The 24,078-nt window shown below is 30.0% G+C and overlaps 1 protein-coding gene across 2 annotated transcripts in view; it reads right to left on the bottom strand.

Annotated features, from left to right (window-relative positions):
* The window catches only part of LOC126774221 (dual specificity protein phosphatase 22-like), a 38,535-nt gene extending 14,721 nt beyond the window's left edge, over positions 1 to 23,814 (bottom strand). For both annotated transcript variants that reach the window (XM_050495641.1, XM_050495642.1), the window contains exons 1-3: positions 23,404 to 23,814; positions 10,484 to 10,600; positions 4,939 to 5,063 (exon numbers count right to left, since the gene is read on the bottom strand). In XM_050495641.1, the coding sequence (XP_050351598.1) occupies positions 4,939 to 5,063; positions 10,484 to 10,600; positions 23,404 to 23,424 (263 nt within the window). In that variant the 5' untranslated portion in view covers positions 23,425 to 23,814. The remainder of the gene's footprint in view (positions 1 to 4,938; positions 5,064 to 10,483; positions 10,601 to 23,403) is intronic.
* Positions 23,815 to 24,078: the final 264 nt, after the last annotated feature.

Here is a 24,078-nt window from a genome sequence, read left to right as displayed (position 1 = left end):
TCTTCAGCACTATGGCTGGTATTCCATCGGGACCGCTAGCTTTCCGTACATCAAGTGATTGCAGCTCCGCACGCACATCACGTTGCCTGATTTTAATGTCAGGCATCGTATGGCCACATGCAGGTATTGTAGGTGGCAGTGCACTACAATCATCGATGACGGAATTGTCGGCAAAGAGTTTAGCCAGGAGATCAGCTTGCTCTTGCGGACTGTGAGCTAGCGATCCGTCCGGATTTCTGAGCGGTGGCAGCGAAGGTTGGCAGAAATTGTTTTGCACATAATTAAATATCTATTCGAGGGCATAATGCCATGACTATGGTCAAGAGCGATAAGTCATTCTGAGCAACAGGGTAGGCGAACGGGCGAATGTACCATCCGATGGTAAGTGATTACCACAGTCCATAGACATTGGCGCTGTAAGAAATATTAACCATCCCTTACATCGCCAATGTTAATACAAAGTAGTGGCACGCTACTGATCCATTTGCGGTTCGGTCGAACTTGGATCGAAATATATCTTCTTGATTTATTTCATGAATCAGTACCAGTGCTAGACGAATAAATTGTCATTTTTATTATTTATTTATTTTTTAACATTGAGAGACATATGCAAAGTTTTGTTTTTAATTATTGCTTTGTTTTCATAGACAGGACTTATTTTTAAATAAATATATTAGATTCATAATCGTAAACCACTCTAACGTACCTGGAGCACATTGTTTCCATCGTATAGCTATAATACCTCTTGGTGCGACCGCTAACGCCATTATGCTAAGCTAGCACCTGTTTGTCATTATTGAATAGAGTTTAATTGACATGTAATAGTTGGGACCTGATTCATATTAAAATTTAAATAGAACCAACAAGTTTTACAAACTTAATTTTATCTTATATGCTTATTCATATGTATTCATATATATTTTGTTTTGAAATACGTAACTTTCATCATAGCTTGTTATTTTTACATATATATTTTCGATAAATTTATTAATAAGTAGGCTTTTCATAAGTAAACCAATGTATTCAAATATTCAAGAAACTTGAACTCTTGAAACAAAGGCATTGTCGAATGCACTCGTCACATCTCAACGGGTCGAGGTCGGTTTTACGGAAACTAATTAAAACATAAAAGTAGCTTTTTCCGCATTTCAGAGAAACTAGGGCATTAAATTGTTTGCATGCTTATTATAAAGTCTTTATAACAAACATTTTGCTTTGGTATTAGGGATGCTGTGTCTTTTATTTTACCTGTCTTCTGGTTACATTAAGGCTAGAGTTTACAAAAACTTAAACGTGGATATTAAAATCGCTCGTATAATATTTAAACATGGATTAAAAAATACCTTTTTTTCGGGTTCTTCATCGCCTTTCTGTCGCTGGTTCGTAAGCCGAGACAAAACCGAATAAATGAAGTTGGTAGTAAAATAATAAACCAAATATTAATATGTTAAATGTTTATTAATGTGTGGATAAACGATTAACACACATTTACATTGTTAGTATTATTCGTTCCCATTCGTGAATGATATTTTTTTTATATTTGTTACCATTTTTACGTGAAATTTTTTTATTTAATCCTTATGAATTACAATACATTTGTGTAAATGAAACTTGGTCTGTAATGAAATTTCATCCTAATATTTAGAGATTTCAGCGAATTTTTTTTGACTGATTATTAAAAAATCTGAATTATCGTTTCACAGGTGGGTAGAGGTTTTACGATTCATCTATTAAAAAAAATAAAGGGTATTATTTTGTCTTAGATAAATAGCTTGAATTTCATTAACGAATATAGATAACCTTAATATTTAATATATTTAGTTATTTTGTCTACCATAAGTGGTTTGCTTAAAGGACCACAATCGCAAGACAAAATCATCATCGTCATTTAATAATCGTAATTGTTCAAATTGTTGGCTTAGCAAAGGTTAACGCTCTATTACGGCTTTAATTGTTGTTTAGTTATATAATATATATCCATGTTGACTAAGAACATTTACAAAAAAAAAACTGTTTTCATACTTGAAACGTTGAATAAACCGTGGTCATCACGGTTCATTTTAAATTAGCTTTTACTAAAATATCTCGGTTTAGTGCGAAACTTTCTGAGTAGTAACTTTGGTATACATTTGCAAGACTATCTCGTGGGATAGATCTTGCTGAAGTTATACCACGTGAACAATACCATAGTTCAGAACTTGTGTAGTGATCAAATTAATTATTTATTGTTTGATATATCATATAGTTGCCAGATTCAAACTGAACTTCTAATAATTTACCAAATGATGTAGTAAATGAGAAAAAATATTTAATCTGGGAACATAAAATATTATATAATATTAGTTAATCTGTTAATAGAGTGTATACGTAAAGCAGTAAAATTAGACACGCCAGTTGCCATGAGTCTTAACTCCTCTTTAGTGTTATATTATTATTAGAATATTTTCTGTTTTTCAATTACTTAATTAGTTTTAGACATTGTTATTTCTTAATATTCATGTATAATTCTTTTTTTAAACAGTTACTTTTCGAATAATATCCAAATGACATTAATCAAAGGCCTTGCGTGTTTGTTAAAGCGATTAAAGGCTTTACATTTTCATAATAATGCGATGAATTGAAGTAGAACGAGGTTCAGACCAATTAATTTTGTCTTTGCTTGACAAAGGGATTATAGCGGTTAAGACATTCAATATAGACATAAGACTTTGAAATTCAGTTGAATAAAATAAAAATTAAACATTTTCGTAGGTATTCAATAACATAAACCATAAAATTATGATATATCTTATTTAACTATCTTATATAACAGTCCCATTTTATTATTAAAGGCAGATATTTTTCTGTAATAATATTACATAAGTTCCACGTAAGGCCAAATATGTAATAAAAATGACAAAAATATTGAATTGGCATGGAGCCACGTAGAGAGAAACAGAGTAAACACGTGTATGCGTAGCTCAGATTAATTTAATCACGTGATCATAAAGCCTCCTATATGCTTACCATATAGTGGCAGTAATCGTTTCTATGTCGTTGTTATAAGGCCATTAGCAGTATACAGCAGATGTTTACGGCATTTTTAAAAGATTGTTTTAATGTATTAAAAATTAGGTAATATTTTATACAATATATAATATTATATTTTGCTCGTAAATCGTAAACCCTCTACGAAGTAACAAAAACACGGAAAACGCGTTACTTAATAAAATCAAAATTACTTTTGCTGTTGCTTATAAACTGCTGTTGGTTTTAATCAATGCAATGCAAAGGCAAATAATTGTATTCTATTTTTACTACAACAAAAATTGAAAATGTCTATATTTATGTTATAATTTTATCGATATTAAATTGAATGTTTCTTGGGCCTTAGAGACTATAAGCTCGAATTAATACGACATCCTTAGGACTTTTCTTTAAAAATACTAGCCGTCAACTTGGTGAATTGAGGACACACCTTGACCTATTTGTTGTCTACAAGGCTGGAAGAACGTTCTGTTAAGAGACTAGTAAATAGGAATACAAATCTTATTACGCGTCAATGTGCTAGCAATCCATTCTAAAGAAACAGCACATATTTGGCGTTATAATATTCGGATATGCTTTATTTATCAGTATTTATACAGTCTAACTTCATTTTTGTGTAATGATGTGTTGAATTTATTGGCTGTCATTAATTATGCGTGGCAAATAAATGAATAAACAGAAAGCAATTTATGATAAAATTAAGTTACAGACTTAACGTCATAATTTATGAACGAAATTTATATAATAATAATAAATAATATCAAAATTTAATGTGTATAGTTGTTATAAAAAATATTATTTACAATTGAATGTAACTACAACAAGTGTACAATTTTATTATATTTTTATTTATACAATTTTATTTCTAAGGTGTGTAGCATTTGCTCACTCGCTCTCACAGACACTAGCTTTATTATAAATGACAATAAGTAACGCATTTTTATCTGTGCTCCCATGTAGTTCTCTCGATCATCACTGCAATGTCTGTGCTGGTCGAGTTCATAAGTGCAAACGTTTAGATACGGTGACTAAAAAAAAATCTTTTTTCTCTTGTCTTAATGACTCAGGCTAGGTAGTTACATAAATTTTCATCGGATAATTTGTATTATACTAAACGATATCTAATGACACAATTGTTGAGCGGTCGTTGGCATTCGTTTATCAAATTATTCAAACAGAGAAAAGACTCTAAAACTACTACACTATTTTTAGAAAAAAAAGGACCTAATATCGATCCAAAAAAATCACCATCATTTCTTATATAATATTGCATGACAAGGCTAAAATGAGAATTGATTTATGAAACCAAAGATGCTCAACTACTCAATATTAGCGTCCAGTTTATTCGACATCGAAAGTTAAGCTCCACCAAACCATATAAAATTGAAAACAGATTCCAATTTATGAAGAGGCTGGCTAGACATCTTATTAGATCACGAATGGAACCGAATTAAAAAGAAATGCTAAAGATACAGAGATGATCGCGAAAAACCATCTTTTTACCTCGACGCAGAATGGAGATTTTATGAGACTTTTGAGACAACTTTTAGAACGCCAAAATGAAGGTGTTCACGAATTTTCAGCTTATTATCTCTCATTCTGCGGTAAACCCCTTTTTTATGCTCAATTGACTGGGCTTTAAGTACTAGTGCTGTCTATTTTTTTAGATCATAAACTATATTAACTTGGCCGACACACTTTTATACCGTAACCGTAACAGCCTGTGAATGTCCCACTGCTGGGCTAAAGGCCTCCTCTCCTCTTTTTGAGGAGAAGGTTTGGAGCTTATTCCACCACGCTGCTCCAATGCGGGTTGGTAGAATTCACATGTGGCAGAATTTCAGTGAAATTAGACACATGCAGGTTTTCCTCACGACACTTTTATATTCATTAAATAAATATGTAACTTACCAATGTATAAGAACATTTCCGTCTCTTAAACGCGCAGCGTGTATGAAATCGTTACAAAGGCTGAAATACTGAGTCAGGTTCTGGTCAGGAGAGTCGGATGCCATAATGCAGAGGTAGTGTTTATCCTGTAAAGAAAAATACTTGATTAATTTGCCTTCTATGTAAAAGCAGCCCCGGATTTATGCCTAGGCCTACAAGGCGTTGGCCTTGGTGCCCGGCCAGTCGAGCAGCCCCACCTAGACAAAAAAATAATAATTTTACTCTAAACGCTTCGGTATCCGAAGCCTCCAGCGTCAAAGTGCCTAGGGCCCTTAGATCTCAAAGTACGGGCCTGTGTAAAACAAATACAAAAATGAAATAGATCCTTTTTTTTTATACCTAGCTTACGCCTAACAGATGAGATGTCGTTGGATTTGTATAAACGTACGAGCTTTAGGGCTGCTTTAAGTGAATGTATGTAAATCTAAAATGCGGTTAACGTTCGCATAAATCCTTAAACTAATTGTGCATGTTTGTTATTTTTTTATGTTCCTATGTAAATAACTCTTTCGTAGTAAATTATATTCTGATTACTTCCATGTAGTAATATTTTAATATTTAGTTAAGTAATAGAAACACGTAATTTAGAATTGTTTATATATTTATTCTAATATTATAAGACTAAAGAGTTTGCTTGTTTAAACCCGCTAATATCAGAAAGTACCATTCCAATTTGAAAAATAACTACGTGCATTGATAGTCCATTGATTGAAAAAACATTATAAACCAAACATTACCGCTGATTAAAAAATAAAAAAGGCGTATGAAAATATGAAAAAGGCGATTATAGCTGTGATTATGCTGACATAAAAGTCGCGAATCATGAAGACCAACAAAAGAATCACTCAGCTCGGGAAAGACATTAATTGCCGAGTCGACACACTCAAATCAAGTTAAAGCGAGAGTGGTGCCCTTCGTGGTTACAGTGATTCATTCCTTTAACAAATGTGTGAAATTAATTACGTTTCTAAATATATTTAGAACATATTTCGAATTGCATACATTTCGTAATTTAAATAATTAGAATATCCTTTTACAATTTGTTTTTATCAAAGTGAATGTTACTTTTTTATAATCAGTGGCGAATTCATTATTTCACAAAAAAAATCCAAGCAATTACATTCGACTTATTAAAAAAAAATCTTATTTCCTAAAAGTTTTATCGATACCTAAAGCTGAATAAAGTTCTTTCATAGTAGACAGAGGAAAAAAGATACTGTCCTATTAATTTATAAATAATTAATCAGAAGGAGGTATATAATATGTATATGATACATTATACAAATATACATGTAGCTATGAAGATTATTCTTTAATAATCAATCGTATATGTAGAATTGGTTCGTAATAAGAACAGTGACCGCGCACTTGATTTGATCTGAATGCTGTTGAATGTGTAAGGTTAGGCTCTATAAATAATATTTCAATGACATGAAATTCAATTTAAATAAGTCAAAGTATCGATTCTTTGTATATATTTTGTAATAAATAGAATTGTGGTTCTTTACGTTGGAAATTGTTAAAATTATTAAATTGTAATTTAAAACATATGGATTAAATATATACTTTAAAAAGGGGTGTGACTTTCAAAGATGATAATATTATTTTTTAAATAATGAGATGTGATTGGTACATACGGGAAAAGAAAATCACTTAAATGCAATGCCTAAATGAAGTGAAGTGTATTGAGTGGCGGCAGTTTTCTTTAGTTCATGTCGGAACGCTTAAGGCATTAAAAGCGCATTTCAGGTCAACAACAATTACGCAGTTAATCTCTAAATGCATTCAATTTCAAGCCTCTCATGAAAATAGATTTTTCGCATTACAAATATTTTAATTCTGTAAACTCGATTTAAATAAAGAGTTAAGAAAGAATAATAAACACATTTATCTAATTTCTATACCATCGTTAACACATTAAAAAACTTTTCATTAAGTTGTTTCATAAACCACATTTTATAAAAATCACTCGATATTCAAATATAAACATTAGCAGCTGTTGGATGTCTATAAATTATTACATATAGAAGCAAAATAAAAAAATACATAAAATTGAAACCTAATACATTATCTGAACAATACTACAATGGATTTGAAAAAATCTTTCGGTTTATTTGTAGGAATTCAAGTTACAGTACCCAAGGGAGTCACAGAGGTGAAAATCGCCTCGATCGCCACAATCCAACTTTCGCAGACAATAACGATCAGTAAACTGGAAGCAGCCAGTCGTTCACCTTTATTTATTATGTTGTAAAGGAGAATTGCCTATATTTCAATTGAATTCTAAATGAGATATATATATATGACTGTTGCTATTAACATATTCCTATTATTTTTATTAGTTAACACGAGATTGTTTAAGCAATCATTTTGTATATTTCAATAACTAAAATACAACTCGTATTATAGCTTTTTATATACATGAGAAAATGTACCGTCACCACATATAATATTTAAAAATAGGTCACATAAATATCGTGTGTCGTGTGGTTTTGGGTTGAATCGTCAAAATTTTACGATACGTCTTTCGTGAAATCGTCGTCTAGACGATAAAGTACGTTTGAACAAGATTTATAGCTCGCTACAATCTAAACATGCAATATATTTCGGTTCAATGAGTAAACGGGCTCCATGTAACCGTTAACACAAATAATCATTTACGCATAATCGTTCTTAGTAATCGTATACGCTTGATTTCATCTAGTATAATAAAGAGTTAGTAAGATTTAAAATTTATTTAGATGTCTATTGATAAAGTTATTACTTATTTTTGTTTGTTTTCTATGCATTTTTCCGGTTGGGTCAAAGCTTTGTAGAGTTCGTTTTAGCACGTGCGTGAAGCTTCCTTATATAATAGGACTACAGTCAATAAATACAACAATCATAAAGATTGGCTGAAAACACACCTCTAAGAACTTCTTATTCTAACTTAATTAACGGCTATCATTGGTACATTATAATTTGCAATTGGTACATTTGTCAATAATATTTAAATATGAAAATTGCAAATTTTAAATTAATTATCATATCATATTCAATTAAATGATATAAGTTACACACAGTCAATATACATATATACATATGTGACGCACGAATCAATACTGGGTATAGTAATTATTAATTAAATTGTGATTGTCTACAAGTTATTAGATAAAACTTAATGTCTTGGTCCAGAATTAAAGTTAATATTACTGGTAAAAAAGCACAGATTGACATAGAACCTGTTATACACCTCTGTTTTGCCAATGACGTACCTAATTAATAAGAAGTAAAAATAATTTACATTGTTTTTTTGTGTTCGATTTTGTGTTCGACGGTAATGGAATGGTATATATATATATATATATATATATATATATATATATATATATATATATATATATATATATATGAGGAAACCTGAATGTACTCGTATCAAACAGCTCTGGCACATGTACTAGGGTAGTGCATCAGCCTGCACTGGAGCAACGAACACATATCGATTTGAGCTCCAAACCCATTTTTTTAACTGTAGACGAGGTATTTTCCTACTAGTGGATTTTATTTAAGTTAGAAATTATAGTGATATTGTTTAATTTCATCAATAAGAATTTATAAATTTAATTCTTTTTAGTTAAAAACGTTGTGATGGAAACATTTCAAAAATGGAAAACGATCGTCAGCTTGCTGAGAATGAGCCGTCGAGGTCTGGGCGTGAATAAATTATGAGTGACGTAGAAACGCAAAGCTATTTCGTATAGCTATAGTCTATAGTTCGTGCATTTGATATTTTGATCAAAACTTTACTTAATTCAACTTTAATTTGTCTATATCAATAGTTTCAATGGCCTTAATTGATGATTAATTATGTAATTCCAGGGATAATTATATTATATGCAATACATGAAAATGCTAACTTGTAAAAATGCTATGTATATTTTATAAATATAGACTTAGGTAATTGACCGTGTAGTAAGACGTATTAGTGCAGTATTTGCGAATAGATTCGAATGTGATTTTTGTCTCATTATTTAGCAAAAGTAGGAATTTACCCGTGTGATGTCGGGTCGGGTTGCTAGTTATTGAAAGGGCCAATATGTAACAGCTGTCGGTTATCTCTACCAATATTTCTTAAAAATAGATTACTTTATAAAGTTAGGATCATTGTTGACAAACATTATTTATTTTTGATCATATATAAATTTTTTTAAAAAAACTTGGATAAAAATACTGAGTCTTCTTAATAAAAGCCATACTTTATACTATCGCTTTGATAAAATAGAAGAAGTTATTAAGCTTCGAATAGGTTACATATATGAAATATTTCCATCAAAGTGACAATAATTCTCATGAGACAGAATGTTGTTAATGAAGGAAGTTATGGATTCATGTCTATCCACCGCGCCTTCGCCGTGTAGTTGAATATTCATAAATATCATTTCGATGTGCGACGTACACGTTACACTTGGGAAAGCTGAATTCATCTATTCTCAATTTACATCTTGTACTTCGCTCTGATTATGTAATATAATACTGTTGTCTTAATTATGTTATACTTGCAGTATTTATTCTGTGTTTTACAGTTTAAAATATATATTTCAATTTAAAAGCTATCGCAATATATATAAAAAATAATAATGGTATACATTTTGTAATTTATTTATACTATAGTAGGTATAAAATATGTCTTTTCCTTAGTTTAAAGATGTTGCGTATAAGGGTTATTAACGTCGAGTCTTATTTAAAATCATAGTTCTTCGAACTTGAACTCAGAAATTAAAATCACAAATTTCAAGTTCCCTAAAATAAAACAGATTATTCTAAAATATTTTTTTCCTGGGAAGTCAAAGGGCTTAAAAAAAAGTGAAAGTAATATTTTATCATTTTTGTTCCTTGTATCAAGAACAAGAACAAAAAATTATATTATATATTTATTCCTTTAAGTTTTCTAAATAAAAAAGATTACCTTATATACATTTTTTACATATGGTATGGTAAGCTTGAAAACTTTCGAATGCTATCGATATTACAAATGTGTTTTAAAATAGATTTATAAAAATTGGTTTGACTTTTGGAATCACTTTTAATTTAACTCTTATTAATGTTTAATTTTGTGTAATGTCATTGTATTAGTTATTAGTTGCAGTTTAGTTATTTTTATATGTAACTAGATAATGCCCGCATAAGTTGCAATGCCTCTTTAAATTGATTGTAAACAATCTAACATTGTTGGGACTATGCCAGAAATGAACACGCAAATGCTAACAATAACTATCAAGTTTCGACTCTATATAAATAATGTATTAAAAATAAAAACAAACACTAGAAAAGTGACAATATGACAAAGGTATTGGTATAGTCAGTCCCGCTGTTTTCATATTTACATAATGTAAATATTTTACCAGTAAATGCGAATTTTCGATATTTCTTAGTATATATTAAGTATATATTCGGGCTTAATGCTAAAATTAGGAAAAAAAACGTTTGCAGGTGTGTTAGGAAAAAATAATTAATATTGTATACTTACTGCATGTAATCTTCGAGCTGCATCATGTATAGATAATATGTGAGTTATTTTGTATTTGTCCAGCTGCACTGGGTCCTTGGAGTCTCTATAATTGCCAACATAGAGACCCGGCAATACCTGCAAAAATATGGATTTTTTTAATAGCAGTTACTTAATATTATTAATTACTTACGGCGTTACTAATTATAATTTATTAGATATTTTATAAGATAGTTTAGTAAAACAATGTTTTCGCTCTTTCTGTCAATGTTAATTTTACATTCGAAAGAAGAAGATACAGCATTGTTAACTAATCAACCGTTAGATAAGATTTATAAATAAGGCCGTTAATTATTTATTAAACTCCGTGACTAATACGTTTTTTTATTTATTTTTACGTATTTCTGACCTAATTTATGGCGGCTATTTTTAACGGAGACTAGCCGACTTCAAAAGAGATTATAAATAGGACGGCTATTCCGACACGACCGAAGAAATATCAGGTTCAGGATAGATTTGTATGATTTCCAAGAGATGGCAGCTTAATATTCCAAGCGGCTAGACTGAGAATTGCTTCACAGAAAACCCCCAATAAATTTTATTGGCCCAGTACAGGATTCAAATCGGAAAAGTTATGTTCTGGAGCTGTATAAACTAGCCAATAGACCGTCGAGGTTGTTAAGATTTTTTTGTGCGTTTTTACTTTAGCTTACTTAAATTAAATTAAAGCATTGAGCGGTAGATTTATTACGAACTAATTTACTCGTTGCATAAGATATTAAAAGTAAGTGTAATAGAGCCGTGAGTAAGTCGTGATGGCCCAGTGGTTAAAAGACGAGAATCTGAACCGATGATTCTGAGTTCAAACCAAAATTTGTAAATTAACTTCTGTTACTAAATACTGATTTAAAAAAAAAAGTAATCCATATTAGTATTGAACTATTTTTTTTAATAATTAAATATCTTTAATAATATATACATATAATAAAATTATAATATAATTCTTAAGTACTATTTTGTACGAGGTAATTTCTGCTGGATTGAGTCTTGTTAGGTCTTTTTTTTATATTGTATTACTCATTTTCAACACTTCTTGAATTAAATAAAATGTTTATTTTAAAAACGTTAGTTAAAGTAGATTGAGAGAAAAGAGAAAAATGTGACGATTATAATACAAAAATAACATGAGTGTGGTTATACAAGGCCATTAATGTCAGGGTGTCGGGAACTTGTAGCTGGTGAAGCCGCGAGCTTCCCGAGTGCTAGTGGTTAACTGTAACACGTCTTGCTAATGATGACAGTAAAACAATCAGTCTAAGTGATGTGCTACGGAATTTTGTGATTGTTATTTAAAAAAATATCAATGAGAAACTTTTTTGGGTGCAACGAAATAATTTCAAAGTCGAATAGGATTTTAACGTTTCTATGTGTAACGTTTTTAGTTTTACACTTATAATACAAAAATATTGACACTAAATATATTATATATTATGTTATAACTATACAAAACCTTTTCCTCGAAAAAGGGAGAGGAGGCCTTAGCCCAGCAGTGGGACATATACAGGCTGTTATAAATAACTATACATACATAGTTAAAACGCGCTATTAATTCAAAATAACTATGGTACTAAAAGTACTATTATTACACTAGTATGGTTACTTGGCAACGAGTAAATTAGTTCGTAATAAATCTACCGCTCAATGCTTTGAGCGAATACTGTGCCATACGAAGCAGATAATAGTGCTACATCACTGTTACGCAATTAGTCATTTGCGATAATTATAATATTATTTAATTTATTGTTAAAATGTTATAAACTAAAGTTTTATATTTGTATGTATGGAAACAAAGAACAATTTTTTTTTCATTTTAAATAAAATTAGCCTAAACGCTTCAAATAAAAAATAGACAATAAATATTTAGCATATTTCTTTTAATGAGTAGGTGACCCTTTAGGTGAGTGTAATTATAGTGACTCACTGGTTAAAACATAGTACGCTTGTCTGAGTGTAAAATTCACTTCAAAAACGATAAAAACGTTCAAGTAACAATGAGTTATGCGGCGGTCCAGTTACACTGGCAACGAGGTAATAACCTTTTTCCTCGCCTAATAATCTCACTTCCCCGAGCAGAACAATACGTTGAGTTCATAATTAAACAACAAAGCAGTATTTTAAAAGAAAATATGTTTAAAACTATTTATATCAAAGAAATTAGGTAAATTAAAATACAAATACGTTAATAATAATAGTGTATATACAATATTTAAGTATTAAAATGTACATCAAATTTTTAAATTGAATACTGAGGTAAATTATGCTTATTTTAGTACCTACTGACAATGCTAATATGATATCACAAATTTAAGATTTATCGGTTGTAATTAACATGAGTCTTATAATTCTCGATTACTAAAGTATACAATTGAACAGTTAAATGTAGATAGACGTGTTGGATGTATGATGATTCTTTCGAATCCTTACATCGTCCCGATTGACACAAGCTATAAATTCGTTTTCATTTAGGGCAGTCGTGTTTTTTTCCTGCACATTTGGCTAGTTTTTATTGAAAATGGCCGCAATGACCGAAGTTGGTCATGGGACATCATCTATTCAGAAAAATGTTCGATTGAGACTCAATGAGGCTATTTTGTGTTAAATATAATTTATATTTACATAATAATGTAATTTTTTCAGATCTTAATATCTTTTAATAGAAAATTTCCGAGCTTTGTATTTATTCAATAAAATTACTAAAATTTAGGTTTTTATTATGATGATATAATTAAGGGTTTCCCATTCACAATATAAATATATATGTCATTAAAATAGAGTATTATATATATGATGGTGATGTACCTGACCGATTACGATGGCCTTATATATAGCCTCAAGACAAACGAGGCAGTTATATATATTAATCGTCTATGTCCTTATTGAAGCTATCGTAAAGTAAAAAGTAACCAGTAACAGAATGTGAATGTCTCACTCCTCTCCCTTTTTGAGGAGAAAATTTTGCAGCTTATTCCACCACGCTGCTCCAATGCGGGTTGGTGGAATACACATGTGGCAGAATTTCAGTGAAATTCGATACATGCAGGTTTCTTCACGATGTTTTCCTTCACCGGCAAGCACGTGACAAATTATAATCACAAATTAAGTACATGAAAATTCAGCGGTGCTTGCCCGGGTTGATCACGAGCATCAAAGCCGAGATGGCCCAGTGGTGACGCGTGAATCCTAGTCGTAAAGTGAATGTAATAAAATTCACAATGAGTATAAGTATATTCATTCACATACACATTTTATTTTTTTAATTAAAATTCAATCAAACTTTTATATTACCGACATTAAACGCTATTGTTACATAAACGTGTTGACGTGCATACCTACTCTCACGTTACCTGCAAATATTTTGAACTGCAATGCAGAATTATATAATGAGTTAGTACTCAAACTTTTACCAAAGATATTTATTCATAAAGCGGAAAATTATATTCGCACACAAGAACTAATAGATACCAACTTTTCTCATTATGGATGTTGGTAGAAATATAAATTTTCTATCGTTATTCTTGTTAACGTTGAAATAAATCTCACAGAATATCTTTGTGGGGCTGGACGTGTCGGAGGTCTTATATCTATTAAAATATATCAGACGTAATATTATTGTGGAAAGCGATGAATAGATTTTATTAAAACTCGGCATGGTGATAGCTGTGGGTATGTATAGGTGGATAGTGGTTGGAAAGTATATATAGTTTACATATTATTTAATATGAAAACGGGAAATTAAAAGTAAGCACTTTATAGAACGAGATCCGAATTGGAGCTGACCTTCACCCAACTGCTTACCGGATGAAAATATTTTTTTCTTAAATTTTACAATTAAATAAACGTCTTTCTTAGGTTGTCCAATAAAATATGGTCGTGGCTATCTTAAATTAATAATTTATTCTTTTCTTAATTTGCCAATGAATAAATGTTCCGGTTTCAGTTATAAGTGAGCCAATATATTTAATTGAACGATTTTTAGTATATTATATTTCTTGCAGTTCCAATTTTATATAGGCGAAATTTGCCTAACTTATGACTGAAGACTGAAGTTGTCTCAACATAAATTTAAAAATGTTCAGAACAGAATAGAGCTATATCAACTCGTAGGTTTTAGAAGCGCCGAAGAATGGATTTTTTGGAAAGCGCATTCATTCAGCGGGAACGAATCCACAAACAGAAGCATTCCCAAGGACAGCTGGCGTCAGTCAGGCGGCCGCTTGGGAGCTTGTTAAATCCTTTTTTCATACAGTTTACTCGCTTACCGACTTTGTATACATGGGATAAATTTAATATGAGGGCTTATATAACGTACAATATGTTAGTTTTATGTACATATAAATAAATCGCTTTAAAGATTCTTCCAAGCGATAAATGATAGACAAACAACTTATAGTAATTTTACGAATAAACAAAGGTAACAAGACACAAATAAAAATTATGGTATTATAAGTATTATAATCGTTCATTTATAATATATTATTTTTTTCAACTTATTAAAATCTGTAAAATAACTATTCAAAAGTTTTTGTAAAAGACTACTTGAATAAAGTATATTTTGATTTGATTAACAAAATTAGTTGAAAAAATTTGATTTATAGAAAAAAAAAATCACTACTAACATTTTTCTCCTCGTTTGTCAACAAGTTTTGGTCGAATTTCGACCATTGGGCTAACAATAATTTATATAAAATACGATGTAGCCGTTCTATCTTGATAAATGTGGTTTTAACATGCATCTGATCGCGTGACTTACATTAAGGCTACTCGTCATCCTGTCATAATTCAGACAAGGGACATTCGGTCGTGTGAACGAAACTGATACCTGATATAGAAGTTAGAACACGAATACTAATACAGACTAATACAGACATATATATGTGTAAATTGTATGTTGTTAATTTAAATAAATTTCCAAAAAATTATACTCAGCTATCATTATATATTTCTCAGCAATCTATAGTATAAATCATCAAAGAGTTGATCATCAAATTAGGTGTTATTGTACTAATCTAGTACGCTAGTATCTAAAGATGTATGGTAAATAGCTTATGTAATAGATTCTAGTTACATAACCTTATATCATGGAACTATGTGATAAGTTCTACACTCTTGTCTCTTAGAGGAGAGTAGGGTAAATACGAAATATAAACCTAATCGCATATTTTACCTTTTTATAAATACAATATAATTAGATTAGTTTGCCATAAAATAAATATTAATTTGGTAATATCATTTTTTTTAATATTGTTTATCTATTATAAGCGATTTGCTTTTCAAAATATTTTTGTACCGAACCGATCATGACACATACTAGTACAATTTTGATAAGTATTTTTAGCTATGAAATAAATGATATGATACATTATTATTATATTTTTAAGATTAATGTTAATTTTCAGATTGTTGTTAGCTCAGTAGAAGCGCTTAACTATGAATATTTCAAAAAGCTTATATCAGTAAAACTGTATTTTCTATGGCTTTTTATATCGTTGATTTAATTTAATGACGATATAGACAACAAAACTATTGAGCGAAGCTGTTATTGCTTTATATTATAATTTAATTATAATGCTATGGCTGCTATAACTTATAACAGATTCATAATATTTAATGTCTTGACTTCTGTAAGTCTGGCTTATGACAGGATTCAGGAACTTGAATAATTATAATTATTAACTGTGTCGCCATAATAAAATGAAAACAATACTTGGCAAAAAATTGCTTATTATCTTATTAACTTCACCCGCGTGTTTGGGGAAGGGATGTAATAGATAAATAAAAGTATGTTTTTCTTTGTGTCTTATGCTTGCTTCATACTAAATTTCATCAAAGTCGATTCAGTGATTTACCCTAAAAACGTAACAGACGAACAGAGTTACTTTTGCATTCTTAATAATATTATATATGCAAAAGAGAGTTTGTTTATTTGTTTGATAGACTTTCACGTCTTAACTTTTTTTTTTCTTTACGCTGGAGGAAACGCATTACGCGTTTCCTCCACGGGAGCAGTGGGGGGGTATGTGGGACTCGCCGGTGTCCAAGGCGCCGAGTGCGCCCCGAACATCGGAATACCCACTAAAAAACCAGCGGTACCCTTTCCGCCTTAACGAGGAGCGCCACGGGATCGCTTTCGCATGCTACCGTGGCTTCACGTCTTAACTACTCAACCTATTATAACGAAATTTTGTCAGACGTACAGACAAGGACATAGGGTATCATCTAATGCCCCTCAATAGACGGTTACTAAAGTAAGTAAGTACTTTATAGTATTAATATCTTTTTTTAAACAAGTTGCATAACGTGAAATTTATAATAAAAACGATAAATTCGGAGGTATAAAAATGTAAAATTATTTACAATTTATTTGATTAATTATTTTAATATACTTCTGCAAAACTAATGCCCAGTCACTTTATTCAAGAAACGATTCGATTTTTTCATATGGACAGTAAAATTGTTTATGAGGCGTAATTCAGAAGCTAACCAAGTCATTAGCTTGCTAAAACGGTGCTATAACCAAATATAATATATATATATGAAATGGTATGTGTATTATGGTATGTACTTAATAAAACTCAAATTCTACAGAGCATTATAGAGATATATTAATGGTTCAGGCAAAAAAAAAATACACCCTTGCCAAAAGTTCGAGCGAAGTCGAGGGCAATTCAAATCAAATAATTAAATGTCAAGTGAAATATTGATACAAACTCTATTCAAATAACCGCATAATCTGAGAATGTGTTACCCCAATTATTATTAATTTTAAATTTTTGGGCTTATTACAATTAAAAATAATTGCGCGTTTATTTTATTATAAGCAATAATTAAGTAACTAAACTAAACTTTAAAATACAAAATACTTTTTAAATCGAAAGGTGTCCGAAAACGGCTAAGCTGCGCTAAAATGATTTTAATTATACCAATGCGATGTCAAAATGACAATTTTTTTTAGGCAAAATTGTTATTTAAAAACTGCTTGTGTTATTTTTATGAATGTACATTTTTAATTTAAAATGGTGTTGATATTTTAAAATATTTGAAAATGTATAACATTTCATACAAAAAATTACGCTGTAATTAATAATATTAGCATGAATAAACATAATTTAAAGATCTATTTATCAACATGAAACAGTTTAAAGCGAACTTAATTTAAAGATCACTTGCGTGTCATATCAATGTCATCTTTCTTTTGAAGCTTATTTGGTCAGCATCTTCAATGTAACAATACTTTTATCTTTAAAATGCTTAGATGTGAAAATGTTCAGTTTTATTTAAGTAAATTTATTTTATTTTTTTCGCTGTTTTTTTTTACTTGAACCTGGATAATTTAAAAAAGGCTTTATTATAATTAGTAATATTGAATGCAATAATGTTTAATACTATAATAGCCGAATACTGAAATATTACAGTAAGTAATATAACTTTTATTATAAATCTTATTAAATGCGAGTAAATATTTATTCATTGCGACCTACCTACCTTGCGAGTTCGCCCACCTGGAATTTGGTATGCTCCGTAATTACGACTAAATAGGTTCATTGTGTAAACGTAACAGATAGACAGAGTTACTTTCACATTTATAATATAAGCAGCATAGATTATACGCAAATAATTTTTGCCTGGGCGCTTCAATTGTAAGAATTGAATAAAGACAAGTTTTGTTACTTAAGTTGTAGATAAATAAAATTTAAAAGAATAAATTAATAAAGTATTGATAATATATTATAAAGAATTTTATATATATAAGTTTTGTAACATAATTGCATTCGAAATGATCGAAGATTTATAAAGAAGGTTCAGAGAGGGTGAATACGAAGTACGGAAAGATTATAATTTAAAGATTATTTATCTTAAGAGATATGCCCAAAATTTTTTGCTTTTGTTTAACAAAAAGTGAATAAATTATACATTTCTTCCCATTATACAAAATTTCGTTCTGCGGCAAACTACTTTATTATTTAAAATTAGGTGATATATTTTTCTTTGCTTTTTTGATGCCATATTTTTTAGAATACATAATTTAAAAAAGCACATATTTCGTTCCCAATAATCATATATTTTGGTAGAACTTTATTATTTATGTACTCTATTATTTATAAAAGTAAGACCGAATACATTTTTTTTAATTTGCAAAAGATAATTCTTTTCTGCACTATAAAGAATCTTATAGATATCGGCTGCATAACCCCAAAGAAGTAAGCCGTAGGACATTATGATTTGGAAAGTAAATAAAATAAGTAAGGAGAGCCGTATCCACATCAGTCAACAGTTTGATTTTCTTAACCGCGAATGTTACAAAGCTTAGTCTTTTCGTCAAGTCAATAATACAATGCATAGAACTTAAAGAAACCACTGATAATGATGAAACGCATAATATTAAAGAATTGCATAAGCAAATTAATGTTGTAGCCATATTTATTTCTTAAATTAACGACTTTAAATAACAATACTTATTAACAACATTTTAAATAATAGAAAAATACAACTAATTATTATTCATTGTAGTATCTGGTGCAACAATAGCAAGATATAAATGAAATAATTTTATATGACTTAAAATGTACAACACATTGTAAAGAAAGCAATTGTTAAACTTTAATCTCAAGTTCCTTTGTTCGCGTTACCGGATAAGTAACGGTCATGAATCAACAATAACGCTTACACCAGAAAAGAATCCATTGTTAAGCGAAAACTAGTTTTATTTTATTGGCGGGCACAATGCCTTTTCTTGTTATCCGGGAACCCTTATATTGAAAAATCTCTATTTTCCTTTCAACATCATACATTTTTTTCAAATAATTCACGTTTTACTTGTTCAATTCTAATATAAAGTCTTCTAATAAGAGTTTGGTTTAAATTAAAATGAATATTGGAATCTGTCTGAAAATAACAATTCAAGTCTACAACTTTTAAGGTATATATCCGGATTCGCACACTTGTCATCCCTGCAAAAAATATGCTATATTTCTTTAGGTAGTCAAGTTAAATTATCTAATTTGGTGAATATGAGTTGATGAAGTTGTTTGTACCAAGCTGTATGACCGGATTCGGAATAAAGGCAAATTAAAGAATTAATATGGAATGGCAGTATATAGTAACCTTCGTCAAATTCTCACTTAGCATATACAATTTTTGAAGGCGATTTTAACCGATTTGTTTTACTACCGACTTGAATTTGTGGATTCACACAAATTTCATGTCAAAGATTCGTGGACTACAGAATATAGAATTACTGAAATAGCTTGTAAAATTATCAGTGACAGTGGTTAGCTACGTACTATTATCGAGGGACTGACTGTTGTTGAAGCAGACGAGTCCCAGAATGAAGACCGTGGGTTGTCAGTGTAAGACGCCTGCGATCAGGTTGTCTGATGTGCAAGATGGTGATGGAACCCGAGTGTATGCGAAAAACTAAAAATCCGGAGCTCTTGTGGACCTTGGCACACGTCTATATCCAATAGTGAATTGGATAAATGATGATGATGATGACTATCACTTAACTATACAACTAGTTTGTATAGTTGGCGTTATGTGTACCTACTTCATCTTAAAAAACTTATTAAATATGGTTACTAAAAAGAAACCAAAATATGCGAATGTTGTTATTATTATCAAAAGAACTGAAAACTAGAATTACTTTTACTATTTTAGTGATTATGATTTTAATTTATAAGAGTTAAATAGGGCTTCATTATATTTTTGATTTTTATTCACACCTTACCTGACCTGAAGAATGTTTGTTGGGGGCATTAGTCTTAATAAATTAGTTTAATGATACAATCTTTTATATTTTCGAGAAATCCTTAACTATTCATGACCTAATAAAGTTATTTAATCGTAAAAATATAAATTTAATATGTAGGTGGTGGAATTTTGATTACGATCATTTAGTAGATTAGGTTAACCTGACACTCAATTATTCTACCGGCAAACAGCAACACCATTTAATTATATTCCGCTTTGCGTGTCAATGAACCGGTATAATTGCAGTCAAAGGAACGTAATCCCTTAGATTTCCTGACATTTGTTAATACTATGATAAAAGATTTATACGCGTACTGTTTATAATTCTAATGAAAAAAGAAAAAAAAACGGCAATTATTGGTTCCACATAAAGTCACATAGTGATAAACAGCTTCGAAAATACTAGCTCATATTACGATTGTAATGTGTTCTTTATATTTTTGTTCGTAGTATTTATAGAATACTGCAGTAATGTTTGGGATATACATTCTTATATCCATGTTCAGCTAATTGAAAGAATACAGAAGCGATTCAAGGTCGTATTTTTTCTATAGAGGGTATATCAATGAAACAATTTTAAAATAGCAAGAGATTTTTTTTTTAATTTATAATATATTTATTATTAATAATTTTACTAGATCAAATTTTTCTTTACAAAATTTTCGTTTGGGCTTAGTTTAAGTCCGTATTCAGTGCCCAAAATATAATATTTATCAATTCAAACGTAAATTTTAAAATATTGTTCGCCATAAAAGACTAATTGAGCTTCACACACTCGTATCATCGAATGCCGATGTCTGTTTATTTATCCTTTTCTTAAATTTTATTAAAAATAGATTTTGCCTGTTTGTGTGACTAATTATTTCATCAAATAGATTAAATAACACATTTTGATCATTGACATTGATCACATTAGTATTTGAGAAGACACTTAAGACCTATTTAAAACAGTTTGAAATTGCCAATTGCGAGGGAACAGCGTTTATAGTGTCTTTTATGAGGTATCAATATAAGTAATTAATATAAGTAAGTATACCTCAAAGTCTGTAGGAAAAAATATATTTAGAAAAACCTTTTTAAGAGAACGAAAGCTTATAATTAGTCTTTTTTATCTGAAAGACTACTTTATATATATATATATATATATATATATATATATATATATATATATATATATATATATATATATATATATATATATATATATATATATATATATATAAAAACTATTAGAACTGCTAAAACTATTAGACATACACAAAGGTAGGTCTTCAATAGTAAGGTAGGTAGGAAAAGTTGGCATCGGCATATTATACCTTTGATTATATATTTGATGCTGACTGTAAAAAATATTTAAAATGAAATACACCTCCTATAATTTAATTTAATCATCACATAGCATTTTCATCCAGCAGTGGACGGCGATAAACTGATATGATATAGCACGCAATAAAATCCTTAATATCCTGAGGCAATTTGCGAAGTCATGATGGGCAGCTAATAAATTGTATATTTGTCCTTACTGAATTAAAAATGTCTGGCTTGTCAAGTTCCGACGTACCGACTTTATTGTTGGACGCTACATGCGTTGACACATGAGGCCCATTTCATTTCAGGTAGACAGTGTAAAAAACCGGAAAATGTTGAAGTGAACAAATGACGCAAATATGACGAATATCCAATCTCAAATTAACATGATGTTTGCAGTTGACACAAATGTCTTATCGTCTTAATTCGTCATATGACTGGGCTGGTTCATTTGTACAGTAAACTATTTCGAATGTCAAAAGATATTGGTATTGGTAATATCTACAGTTAACAACTTACACGTATATTATATACTTATATATAAATAGATTTTCGCAGATTAGATATATTGTCCTTCAGACTATCCTAACTGTTATTATAAATGCGGAAGCGAGTTTATTTATTTCCTACACGTTCATGTCTTCACTACACAACCGACCGTTATAAATTTTGCATACATTGTCGGGCGTACATAAAAGGTTATAGGCTACCTAACACCTGACTCCAACCCCATCCTCACATGCCGCCGGAAATTCGTATTATAACAATATAAACATATTTAAAAATAGGAAAACTTTTTTATGATATATGTTTTATTTGCAAAAGCAGTAGTCATGGAATTTGGATAGTGTTGATAAGCTACTGTATAATGAAAAAGGATTGTATAATTTTGTTGGATCACTATAAAGATTGGAATATTTCAAGTAATTTGAATATATAATCTAGTTTGAAGTTACATGTGTATGTAAATTATTTTACATTTGAGTATGAATAATACATTTGCGGTGTGCACTTTTAATGTTATTATGAATCACACCAAGTGCATTCTAGCGTTTATGTATAAAATAATTCAATTACCATTTAATTTCAATTCAAACCGACCCTTTACACGTTTAAGCGAAAAATTATAACTATGACAATTTTACCATACATAAGTTATCGATTGAAAATTAACATTATTTTAAATTACCAACGCAGATAATAATTAATAATTGCTAGTGAGATATCATAATTGACTTTTTTATATAATTTTTATTTGTGTTATAAATATCAATACTGGGCGAAAGCCTTCCTCTTGAGAAGGAAATTGGAAGCTTATTCTATTACAATGCTCCAATGACGATTGGTGATTATATGTGTCAGAATTTCCTCCGACACGTGCAGGTTTTCCTACGATGCTTTCCTTCACTGCTAAGTTGGAGATCAATTATTAACACAAATTACTTACATGATAACGGATTTTGTTTAACTTTTTTGCCTAGTAAATTATCTACATATGATAATAAAAAATCGTAAGACTTTTGATTTTGTAATACAATTTTTATTTGTGATAAAATAAAGTAATATTAACTCGAAAAATTTAAATATCACTACTAAAAGAAATATTTGTTCCTTTTATTTTGTATTAAATAAAACTATTACCAATTCTATGTAAAACTGCATTTACATTGTAGTAGCCGCGTCGCCGAAAAGTTCGATCTACGGGACTTTGACGCTACGAGCTACGACAGAACGTAGCAGCTACGTTAACGTTACGTAACTCGGCGCGCTCGCCACATCCGCAGAATTTGCCAAAAATGCATTTTTTTAAATTAAATTAAACTTACCTTATTCATGCCATTCCCCATTTTTGATCGTGTTTGTTTTTCTTAGTATAATCAATTATTTTCTTCAAAAAATCTTCAACAAACAATAATCAACTTTTAACATATTTTATAAAAGTAAATCGACATTGTAACTTTTGTAATTTAAATAATCACGGTAAATTGCTAACTGTCAAGCTGTCAACACCGCGTCTCTATGGCTACATTGTTGACGCCGGTTGTCACGCGAATCCATCGATATCTTAATTGACACCTCAAAAATAATTCGATAAATTGTAAGCACGCGAATAACGGATTTGATGATTTAAGCTAACGTTTTTATTTTGCACGCGGCTTTGTGTTATCGATCGTATTTCTTTCGCGCTAAAGGAAAATAAGCTAAAAGAAGCTTACAAATACGTGCATCGTCTAAAGCGCGCGACGCGTCACTGCCAGCTCGGCGTCACTGCGTCTATAACGCTTCAAGGGGTGGTATCATCATTATATATTATATCGATGTCGGTCTTATTAATAAACTATTGAATTTTTTATTTATATCCCAAAGCATTTTTTTATTTTTTGTTCATAGGTATATTTTTTATTTAAAAATCTTTTAGAGTATATTAACTTTTATAAAATAATATATTATCTATACTAACGTGCACGACATTCTGAATGGAAAAAACATACTTTAAATAC

This window comes from Nymphalis io, chromosome 16 (genome assembly GCF_905147045.1).
Source record: "Nymphalis io chromosome 16, ilAglIoxx1.1, whole genome shotgun sequence".
Lineage (NCBI taxonomy): Eukaryota > Metazoa > Arthropoda > Insecta > Lepidoptera > Nymphalidae > Nymphalis > Nymphalis io.
This window is presented reverse-complemented; position numbering and strand designations above follow the sequence as displayed.